The 11,981-nt window shown below is 45.4% G+C and overlaps 1 protein-coding gene across 1 annotated transcript in view; it reads right to left on the bottom strand.

Moving 5' to 3' along the window:
* Positions 1-9,161: 9,161 nt before the first annotated feature.
* Positions 9,162-11,981, bottom strand: part of EYA2 (EYA transcriptional coactivator and phosphatase 2) — a 100,103-nt gene continuing 97,283 nt past the window's right edge. The window contains exon 15 of the mRNA XM_056867454.1: positions 9,162-9,333. Coding sequence (XP_056723432.1) covers positions 9,253-9,333 — 81 coding nt within the window. The 3' untranslated portion in view covers positions 9,162-9,252. The remainder of the gene's footprint in view (positions 9,334-11,981) is intronic.

Below are 11,981 nucleotides of genomic sequence, written 5' to 3'. Positions count from 1 at the left end.
GGAGAAGAAAGGCCCCTGGATTGCGCGCTGGCCATGATCCGGCCACAGTGCATCATGAAAGACAGGAGGGCTCCTAGCTTGCATGCCAGCCCCGATCCAGCCAGTGTGCATGGTGAGGGGGGGAGAAGAAAGGCCCCTGGATTGCGCGCTGGCCATGATCCGGCCACATTGCATCATGAAAGACAGGAGGGCTCCTAGCTTGCATGCCAGCCCCGATCCAGCCAGTGTGCATGGTGAGGGGGGGAGAGGAAAGGCCCCTGGATTGCGCGCTGGCCATGATCCAGCCACATTGCATCATGAAAGACAGGAGGGCTCCTAGCTTGCGTGCCAGCCCCGATCCAGCCAGTGTGCGTGGTGAGGGGGGGAGAGGAAAGGCCCCTGGATTGCGCGCTGGCCATGATCCGGCCACAGTGCATCGAGAGAGAGGAGGGAGATAAGAGGAGGCTTGGAGGTGTGGGCCCAGCTCCAAGCCCCATCCCGGGCGAGGGGTGGGGAAGGCGTGCGGGGACGGAGGGAGAGAAGTGCCAGGATTCTAGACAGGCAGGCAGGCAGCCAAAGGGGCGGTATTCTTGTCCGAGCGCAGAACTCCCCCAGCCAATCACCGTTCTTGGGGGAGGAGAAAGGAGACGTCCCGGGGAGCGAAGCAAACATTTTTTCATGGGCATCCGCGCAAGAAAACACGTGTCCACAGGAAAGATCGTTTCAAAAGTGGTTTGGATTGCCTCTCTTTTGAACCGGCTTATTTTGCTAAGGGGAGGAAACCACGAATCTGCAGTGAATAACCAAAATTTGACTCCGATGCAAATCAGCATCGAAACAGCAGCAAATCTCCGTGAAGAATACCCCACAGTCTTTGTCGATCCAGAAAGGCAGGAAAGCACAAGGGCATGACGCTCCACTGGAGCTGAAGAGGACACCACTTGCCAGATCTTTCCCTTGGAAACTGTCTGTTTCTCAGCATGACAAGCTGCGTCTTGTCCAAAGCAATTTCCCTCTATATAATTACAGCATTTCTGCTGCAGTCCCTTTTGGCACTTGTAATGATATAGCAAATGGGGGATCTGGATAGAACTACGCCTTCTGCAATAAATCAACATTGACCGTCTCTGCCACCCAACACATTTAACAAATGGATTATAACTCTTACAGCAAAAGCACAAACATGCAAGCCTGAACACGTTCATAGGATTTTTCTCTTTGCAGGATACTTTGAGAAACATGATCAGGTCAAAACCTGATGTTACGCTGTGTCAGAATCACTTAGCAATTGCTTGCAACAAAGGGATCAAGCTAACCTAGCACCCAAATAATGATTCCTCCCGGGCTACCAGTTAGCTGCTGTAGCCTTGAGCTGGAATCCCCCAGAGCATTTTCATGGATGGAAAGGTTTTTATCCACAGAGTGCAACTTTCTTCCCGCCCCACTCTTGCTGCAGTCCAAAATACCCCCATGCTGCTCCTTGGAAAAGGGGACCTCCAGGGGTAGGGGGTGGGGAATTGGAGGACTGCAGTGAGAGAGGGGGCTTTGTGAAAATCACCTTACATCTGCCAAATCTTCCATGGGATCCAAGTCAATATCTGAAATCATGGTTTGATGCCGGTTTATTAACCACATTTAGTCTTAGCTAAGAACCCCGTGGCGCAGAGTAGTAAGCTACAGTACTGCAGTCCAAGCTCTACTCACAATCTGAGTTCAATCCCAACAAAAGTCGGTTTTAGGTAGCTGGCTCAAGGTTGACTCAGCCTTCCATCCTTCCGAGATCGGTAAAATGAGTACCCAGCTTGCTGGGGGTAAAGGGGAGATGACTGGGGAAGGCACTGGCAAACCACCCCGTAAACAAAGTCTGCCTAGTAAACGTCGGGATGTGACGTCACCCCATGGGTCAGGAATGACCCGGTGCTTGCACAGGGGACCTTTACCTTTTTTTACCTTTAGTCTTAGCTATGGTTTCACATGACATACAAACACAGACATCTTGACTTCTTCCCTGGTCTGCTTTACCCCAGTGCAGGCCAGGATACCAGTCCAGTCTTGGCAGAGGAAGGAACAAAGGTCAAGGCAAGCCAGGATTTCGAGCAAGCAAGATTTCATTGATCATGTGCAAGCTAAATCCTGGTTTCACAAATTAAGTGTGTGTGTGTTAAGTGTTGTCAAGTCGGTTCCGATTTATGGCGACTCTGAATTAATGTCCTCCAAAACGTCCTATTGTTAGCAGTCTTGCTTGCTCAGGTCTTGCAAACAGAGGGCCATGTCTTCCTTGATTGAGTCAATCCATCTCATTATGGGTCTTCCTCTTTTCCTGCTGCCAACTTTTCCTAGCATGATTGTCTTTTCTAATGACTCTTGCCTGCTCATAATGTGACCAAAGTACAATAGCCTCAGTTTAGTCATTTTAGCTTCTAGGGAGAGGTCAGGCTTGATTTGATCCAGAACACACTTATTTGCCTTTTTGGCAATCCACAGTATCCATAAAACTCCTCCAACACCACATTTCTAATGAATCAACTTTCTTTTTCTAAGCTTTCACAAATTACCCGTAGTTAACATAAATCAAGATTTTGCATTATGTTTGAACTAAGCTGATGATAGACAAGCTTGTTTATATGAAGTTGTTAATACAGAATTTGTTAATTACAGAAAAGAGAGCTTCTAGGTACCTGAAGTGTATGTGGACTATGGGATTAGCTGGTCACTTCAATTTATTTAAATGGTGTTGACTGATAAGGTCCAAACTGAGGGGTCAGGTATGAAGCCAGCGGTAGTGATGGCCAAGTTGGGAGCCAGGGTGGATTCAACCCAGGTTTTGGTAGGCCACTTGTTGGTGGCAGTTCACATCAGAGTTAGCATTATTTATTTGAAAATAAGTAAGTAAAATTTGTGTCTTTTTCTGATTTTTTCATTGAAAAAGGCTTACAGTTCATAAATAGAACTTTTGGGGGAAAAATGTGATGGGCATGAACACTTGGCAAGTACCTTGAGGCGCCTCTTGATAAACTTGTAGTGTTGCCAGCTCTGGGTTGGGAAATACCTGGAGATTTGTGGGGTAGAGCCTGAGGAGGGTGGGGTTTGGGGAGGGGAGGGACTTCAATGGGGGTACAATGCCATAGAGTCCACCTTCCAAAGGGAGCATTTTCTCCAGGTGAACTGATCTGTCAGGAGATATCCCAGGAGATATCCAGCCACCACCTGGAGGTTGGCAACCCTATGATAAAAGGGATAGAGATCACAATGGGTAGCTGTGTTACTCTGTCTGTAGCAGTAGAAAAGAGCAAGAGTCCAGTAGCACCTTAAAGACTAACAAAATTTCTGGCAGGGTATGAGCTTTCGTGAGTCACAGCTCACTTCTTCAGATATGATAAAGGGAGTTTGTCTAAGGCAGCCGCTTATTGGCTGTAAGGCTGCAGGGGGCATTCTTGATGCTGGGCAGTATTCAACCCTAGCAAAGCATGGTGGAAGGAAGCCAGCACGGTGTAGTGGCTAAGAGCGGTGGTTTGCAGTGGTGGACTCTGACCTGGAGAACCGGGTTTGATTCCCCACTCCTCCACATGAGCAGCGGAGGCTAATCTGGTGAAGTGGATTGGTTTCCCCACTCCTACACATGAAGCCAGCGGGGTGACCTTGGGCTAGTCACATTTTCAGCCCCATCTACCTTACAGGGTGTCTGTTGTGGGGAGGGGAAGGTAAGGTGATTGTAAGTCGGTTTGATTCTCCCGTAAGTGGGAGAGAAAGTCGTCATATAAAAACCTCTTCGTCTTCTTCATCTTGCTCAGCACTTCTGGGCACAGTTTCATTTGATTAAAATAATACTAATATTTAATAAAGATATATTTCTCACAGACTTCAAAATAAATAAAAACATTTTAAAAGTATATGTGGACTATACTTTTAAAGCACTGTCTTTCAAAGGGTGGTGCAATATGGTTGGCAAGAGATGTTCTTCAGGACCTAGTTGTGGCGGTGTCCCTTTGTGTTTCTCTTGGAAAGAAGAGGTAGTGGTGTGGGGTGGAATGGGTGAAGACAACATATGAATAATCTTGAATAAAATGCTATGAAACAAAACCCAGAAGTACCATATGGTGATTTTGGAACGATGATCAGAATATAAAGGAAAAAGTTATTTTGTTCTTTTATGGCACGAAACGTGAGGTGACAGCAACTGCTTCAAACTTCTTTCGAGTGGCTGAAGTTCACACATACTGGCAGTGCAAACCAATATTTATTTAAGTAAACAATGGTTGAAATTTTCCACCTTGTTAGACCAAAGAAGTTGGACATGAAGTCATATATAATGCAGATAATTAGATTTCCCTGGTCCAGCCTGAACGGCTTAAAACTGCAGTCTTGAATTTGAACAGCGCTGCGTTTTTCAACGCCCATCTTCACCTGCCAGCTGAGAGACTTCCATTCAGATCTCCAAGGGGAGCTTAATGATGCTCTCCCACACAAAATAATATTTTGACTTTCATTTCAGCAACCATGACAGGCCTGGCCCAGGTCCACACAGAGCACAAAACCTGTGTAAACAGAACCGACTAGCAAAAACCTCACAGCAACGCCAACAGTGGTCTTCATGAGATTCCTTGCCAGTGTGGTATAGTGGTTAGGAACGGTAAACTTTAATCTGGAGAACCGGGTTTAATTCCCCACCCCTCCACATGAATGGTGGACGCTAATATGGTGAACCGGGTTGGTTTCCCCACTCCTACACATGGAGCCAGCTGGGTGACCTTGGGCCAGTCACACTCTCTCAGCTCCACCTACCTCACAAGGTGTCTGTTGTGGAGAGAAGAAGGGAAGGCAATTGTAAGCCGGTTTGATTCTCCTTAAAAAAGATAAAGTCAGCATATAAAAACCAACTTTTCCTCCTCCTCCTCCTTCTAAAACTCTGAGGGGCCTGAGCCATATAACAAGCGAATCTAGCAACGTGTACACATTGATACCCTGTAGCTTTATTACAAACTGCAGTTTGAGGGTGCGGAGATGTTTCGAATATTTCTTTTAACCCATTTAGAAAAAACATGAACTAGTGATGTGCCCTGACCTAGATGGCCCAGGCTAGCCTGATCTCGTCAGATCTCAGAAGCTAAGCAGGGTCAGCCCTGGTTAGTATTTGGATGGGAGACCACCAAGGAATACCAGGGTTGCTGTGCAGAGGAAGGCACTGGCAAACCACCTCTGTTAGTCTCTTGCCATGAAAACCCCAAAAAGGGGTCGCCATAAGTCGGCTGCAACTTGACGGCACTTTACACACACACACACACACACTGTGATGGTTTGCTGTGGCATTGCCAGTACTGTTGTTTGAAAAGGATGGCTGGACATTGCTGCATAAATATCTAGCAGTTCAACAAGCCAATACAAAGTTTTCTTATTGGATGCAGACAATTTGCACTACATTTGACGCCTACTCCCAGCCCCTTCCAACATAGCATTAGGATGTGAGAAACTGCTGCTGCACTTATTTGAAGAAAACATATTTCTACCATAACATCCAAATTGCAAGATGTCATAATCCTGCTGTAGACTGCATTGGTCAGGCTGCACCTAGAATATTGTGCGCAGTTCTGTAGGCCTAACTTCAAAAAGGCTGAGGACAGAATGGAGTGTGTACAGAGGAGAGCAATGAGGATGATCAGGGGCCTTGAAACCAAGCTGAGGGACCTGGGAATGTTTAGTCTGGAGAAGAGGAGGTTGTGGGGGACAGGATTGCTCTCTTTGGTCATTTATGCATGGTCGCTTTACCCTCCTTTATTCCCTGTTTCAGCCAGGATCCAATTTTTCAGTATGCACGTTACCTCATTCTTTGGAAGCTCAACGCTGTTTTAACACAAAACAAACCCTGCTTTTCCCATTCCTCTTCTGGCCCAAATTAAACTGTTCATCCTGGCTCATTCCGGAGTCACAGAGCATGCATACTCTGTTCTTGGGCTGAGCTTCGCCCCACCCTTTTCCAAACCCCTCTTCAAGGCAGCATTCAGATAACCAAACCGGGGAAGCGCAGAAGATTGGCTTCTCTCACAGCCAATCACGAAGCAGTGTGTAAAGTGGCAGGGATTCAAGTACTTCCTGCTACCTCGGAGCTCTTTCTAAGCAAAAGAAAGGTGTTTTTTAAAACAAGGATTTCTCCCCCTCCCCTTCTTTCAGATTGCTCCGTTTGTTGTTTTTTTGTTCTTAAAATGCTTTTTTATGCGGCAATTAAATCTGGGGGGAAGGAAATCTTCTCTCAGGGTGAGTACTGCGAAGTCAGCCAATTACAGAGCAGAATTTAAAGGGGTGGGACTTGATTTGCACTTGGGAGACTGCTTTTCTGTATTCATGCCTCCATTAGCACACAGTTTCGTCCCTGATCATTCCAGCGTACCGTTTCCCCCAACCCGGGTTACTTTGATCCTGGCTGAAACGGGGAATAAAGGAGGTTAAAGCGACCATGCATAAAAGACCTTTTAGTATTTGAAGGGCAATAATCTGTTCCTGTTCTTTAAGTATTACTTAGAGGAGGGCAAGGAGCTGTTCCTGTTGGCAGCAGAGGATAGGACTCGCAATAATGGGTTTAAATTACAGGAGGAAAGGTACTTTTGAAGCACCTTCTGCTCCACTGAGCGAGAATGAACTTTGGGGTAAAGAAGCAAAGGAATATGAGGAAACCTATCAGCGGTTTGCATGGCACTTCCTGGGCACTATGAGGAGAACAGAGTTCACTGATACAACCAATATTACCTCCTGGGTAAAGGTTAAGAAAGTTGAGAGAAACCTATTAATTCTCTTAAATCACTAAACTAACCTATGTGCTTGACCACAGCTTTCTAGCATCTCCTCGGATGTCTGTTTACAGTTTATACCAGGCTATGCTTTTTTTTGCTTTGACTCTGCAGAGTTCCTGAGTTCTCCATGGGTTATACGGGTTGGTAGTTCACGTGTATTGAAAGCACCACATCCTGTTTCTTGTTTACAAGAATTGGTCCTTTCAAAGAAGGGAAATCTCACAGTTGTACGTTATCCAGTTATGGTGGATGGATGCTCAACAAAAATCAAACACACTGATTTGAGGTGAGGAGAATCTTACCAATCTGCCGAGACTGTGCTTAAAAGCTTAGCCAGAGGGGAGGCAAAAAAGTAACCTATTTCAGCTCATGCTTTGGGATTCTTGTGTACATTGTCTAATTCCTACACTATAGGTTATGTTATTGAATAGAGTGTTGCAAACTAATACAGTCACCTCAGTGTTCCAGGCAAAATGCAACTTCTTGATTGGCAACTGCTAAAAGATTTAGCTTTGCTGTCTGTCAACTGTTTGGCTCTCAGCCAGTCAAGCATTCCTCCCCCCCCCCCTTAATTCAATTTGTTCATATCTTGGAAGCCTGACAGCGTTCCTTTCTCTCTCCCCCACCCCTTTTCTCTCCCTTTGGTTTCCTGTCCTGGCCTTGTAGCCAAATTTATTTCTGTTGCTGACAATCAGTCAGCGGCCAAATCTCAAGCCAGAAGAGTGTGTGCTATCCAGTCGGTCTTCCTTTGCTCAGCCTTGGGCCTAGAGATTGTTGTCTTAAAGAGGCTCAGAATGAGCACATCCATAGAAGTGTATGGGATTTGCTTCTTCCTGGTACATCAACTCCCCTCCCCCCAATTTGTAGGGCTAAATTCTGCAAAACTGGATTACTATCAAACCCCTCACATTCTTGTTGCATCTTTAATGTAGTAAAAACCCCAATATACACATAGTACTACTATGCTTTTCTTTCCTCTGCTTCTTCGTGTCATAGAGTGTAAGTAGTAGAGGGGAGTAAGGAGGAGGAGGAGGAGAAGAAGAGTTGGTTTTAATATGTCGACTTTCTCTACCACTTAAGGGAGAATCAAAGGCTTAAGGCTTACAATCACCTTCCCTTCCCCTTTCCACAACAGACACCCTGTGAGGTAGGTGGGGCTGAGAGAGCTCTAAGAGCTGTGACTAGCCCAAGGTCACCCAGCTGGCTGCATGTGTAATAGTGGGGAAACAAATCCAGTTCAGATTAGCCTCCACCACTCATGTGTAGGAGTGGGGAATCAAATTTGGTTCTCCAGATTAAAGTCCACCTCTCCAAACCATCACTCATAACCACTACACCACGCTGGCTCTCAGGATAGGCAAGAGGTGTTGAAATTTAAGACTGGTACTTATGCATAATGTGTAGATTTGCTGGACTTGGACCCTAAGAAGTTTGATTCCCGGCTCTCAAACATTTGCACTGAAGGTGTAAATATGCGGGATTTCCCCATTTTCTTTTGTACTACTGTGGTGAGGAAACAACCCGATGAAATCCTTAAAGAGAATTCTCCTTCAGCAGAATTTGCAGAAATCTCGAAGGTGCAACGTGTTCTCTCGCTTTAGATATTGTGTTTGCTGCTATCCACTGAGGCCATTTGGGCCAAACTTTAAGACCGGGCCCCAGATTGAGAAGATTTCAAAGCGCATTACATGGTAAAAAGTAAGGATTTTAGCCCTAAAACTTGTAAACATAGTTTTATTGCCATTCACTCATCACAAGGTAATTTTTCTTCCCAACCATGCGGAAACAAGATGGCAGCCCCATGTAGACATGTGCCAGAGTTTTTAAAAACCAACTATAATTCTTGCACTAAGGGTTCCCAAATGTGCTCATTTCAAATGGACATAATGATTATTCCCCCAGAGTTTACCATGGAGAAAAGAGCTATTAAATTAGAAACAACTGGGTCTGTCCTACCCAGCAGATACAAACACAGGTACTGAGCTTAATATCAGAGTAATAGGATTAGTTCATAAATTAAAAAAATACAAAAAAAATCATCTATTTCAATCTTTCCCCCTGCCTCTTTCTCTGAAAATTATCTGAATTGATAAACAGTCCAGCAAATATGCCTAAAAAATTCCACGTCACATCTTCCCAACCCATTCCCATTTATTAAAGCAAGGAAAAACAAACAAACAAAAACAACCCTAACAAATTAAACCAGAATGAATCTTCTGCATGCCTGGAAGTCATTTACATTGCAAAAGTCCCATTTTAGCTCTAAGCATCCAGTTATCGGGCTGTTGAAAGTTTTCTTCTTCCATCCAAACAAAAAAAAATAAAGGGAAATTGGGGTATGTAGCATTCCAGGCACAGATTCTTCCAAAGGTTTTTTGTACAAAACAGCTGCACCCTCAACCCAGGCCAATGCAGTGATAGCATAAAACGCCAATAAAATAGGTTGTGTCTTCAAGAAGGATGCTGAGACCACCCCCGAGACATCTGGATGCTACAAGTATTCCAGCTCCAATGCATGCCGCAGGGCCTCTAGATCAGCATGGCAGGAGATCCTCCAGAAAGGCATGTTGTGCTAGAATAAAAAGAAGAAATTTGCTAAATCATTTCCCGAACAGCTGGGAGGGGGAAAAAGCTAGAAAATGCATGGTGATTAAAAAGCAATTACATAAAAAGGCAAACAATCAACTAGGATTGCCCTGACCTGGATGGCCCAGGCTAGCCTGATCTAGTCGGATCTTGGAAACTAAGCAGGTGTGTGTGTGTGTGTGTGTGTGTGTGTGTTAAGTGCCGTCGCTTCCAACTCATGGTGACCCTATGAATCAACGTCCTCCAAAACATCCTATGTTTGACAGCCTTGCTCAGGTCTTGCAAATTGTGGCTTCCTTTATAGAGTCAATCCAACTCTTGTTGGGTCTTCCTCTTTTCCTGCTGCCCTCAACTTTTCCTAGCATGACTGTTGGCCCAGGTTAAGTCCTTGGATTGGAGACCGCCAAGGAAGTCCAGGGTTGCTACACAAAGGCTGGCAATGGCAAACCACCTCTGTTCACCTCTTGCCTTGAAAACCCTACAGGGGAACGGTAAGGGGACTGTGACTTGACGGACTTTCCACTACCATCACTAGGATTCCAAGTGATGCACATGGGTATTTTTTTCACACACAGGGGCTTTTAAGTGGTAGCCCCCTCCTCTTGGAGGGCTCCCTGGATTTGGAGCAGCATTGGATGAAGTACAAAGGGAGGAAATACTGTTTATGTGCAAGAACTGCTTTCTGTTGGCCCAAAAGGCATATGGTGGTGTTGGATCCCATCCAGCATGAATAGCTTAAGCCAATACTAATCACCTGTAGCCTTTTATGCAGGGGCTTCCTTTTGATTATGCATGCCTTTTCTGCCTGTCACAGGTCGCCTTGCTCTCCCCATGCGTTTTGCCCGCATTTTTCAGATTCTGGCTAAAACAGCATCTGGAAAACATGGGCAAAATGTACAGGGAGATCGAGGGGACCTCTGACGGGTGGAAAAGGTATGCATAATCAAAAGGAAGCCCCGAAGCTGTGTGGTGATCACAGGGAAATGTCCCTGTATAAACGGCCTATGTGATAAGTGAATTCCCACAATTTGATAAAAAGTTACAGCCCCTATGCAGATGGTACAACAAAGCTATTTTACACTGTGGACTTCTACGAGGGTCCTTCGTTCAGATACTGGATCACAATCTATTTTGCATCTTTCCTTCCCTCTACCCTGACCTTCCAAATGGAGACAGATCTTTAAATTTCCAAGGGAAATATGAATAAGCATTCTAAATTTCATTCCCTTTGGTCAAGGGAGATTGCATTACAGCCTGTTTTATTTACTTATTTCCTGACTCCCTTGGACTTTTTATTTATTATCCCTCCACAACACCCAGTGAGATAAATTCAGCTGGGAATGACTCAAGGTCACCCAGTGAGCTTAATGGTTGAGTGTGGATCTGAATCCAGGTCATCCAGATCCTAGTGCCACACCGTTCAAAGTTTGAACGGTTTCAGTTGTGCCCTAAATGCACACACCAGTAGTATTGTGGACGGAGGGTTGAACTTTGTCTACAGAGATATGGGCCAAAACGTTTGCTATGACATGAAGTTCCTTTGGCAAATCACTCTCTCTTCTCCTGACCTACCCACTGGGATGTTGTGAGGCTAAAATGGCTAACCTCCTATAGGTACCCCTTGAAGAAAGGGCAAGATGCATTGATGTGTGTGATAAATTAATAACCATCCATAGTGAACTGCTTCCTCTTACAGGGAAAAACAAAAGTCTGTCCCACCCATTCCTCATCTGCTTTTCCCACACCACCCTGCTTCCATTAATGATTTTGTTTTTCTTTCTCTGAAGAGTGGAGACGTTGGCAACTCAGCCACGCCTGCTGCTCTGCTCCCATCAATTTATCACTCCTCCGACAGGTGAAGAGAAATGACCCACTCAGGCTGAGATATCATCAGTGCTGCTGGCGAGGCAGTGAAAGGCGCCCCGGCCTCCCCGTGGGTTTATAAAGCTCAGGTGTGTAGTCACCCGCGCTAATGATCACCATCCATCACAGGGCCTGACAGCTCCAGCAAAGAATGTGTGCCTATTAATGGGAAAGAGGCGTAAAGCAGGAGACACCAGCAAAGGGGGCCTCTTGGGGCACAGTTTGCAAAAGGGATTGCGCTCACCCTATTGTCAGGGAGCCTGGTGGCCTTTGATGCACTCACAGGCACTGACCCTCACTACCTTTGAAGTTCACAGGGGCCTTTTCTTTCTCTCTTTCTCTCTCCTTTCCTTTCCTTTCCTTTCCTTTCCTTTCCTTTCCTTTCCTTTTGATGTTTTCTTGAACTCCAAGAGGAACATTTAATTTGCTCAGGAAAGGGCTTGGCTTATAGAAACCTGCAGCAGCTCAAGGGAGGGGGAATTGATAGGACATCTTGGTTTTTTTTCTTTAGCAAAGGAGCACCCCACTGTCAGCTCCTGGGAGCCACTGCTGCCTATTATGCGGAATAAGGTAGTAGTCAGAAGATATTACCTTGGAAACCGGGTACTTGTAACTATCTGTTTTCCAAGATAATGAAGTGTGAGATAGGGAGATACCTGGGAGTAATGTCTCAGGCTAATCTTTCCTGAAGGTTGTCCTGGGAAAACAGGAACTGAGCAATTTGATAAAATGTTGTTTGAAGGATCTAGACTGAAGAAGTACAACCACTAG

The sequence above is a fragment of the Euleptes europaea genome, chromosome 2 (assembly GCF_029931775.1).
Source record: "Euleptes europaea isolate rEulEur1 chromosome 2, rEulEur1.hap1, whole genome shotgun sequence".
NCBI lineage: Eukaryota > Metazoa > Chordata > Lepidosauria > Squamata > Sphaerodactylidae > Euleptes > Euleptes europaea.
This window is presented reverse-complemented; position numbering and strand designations above follow the sequence as displayed.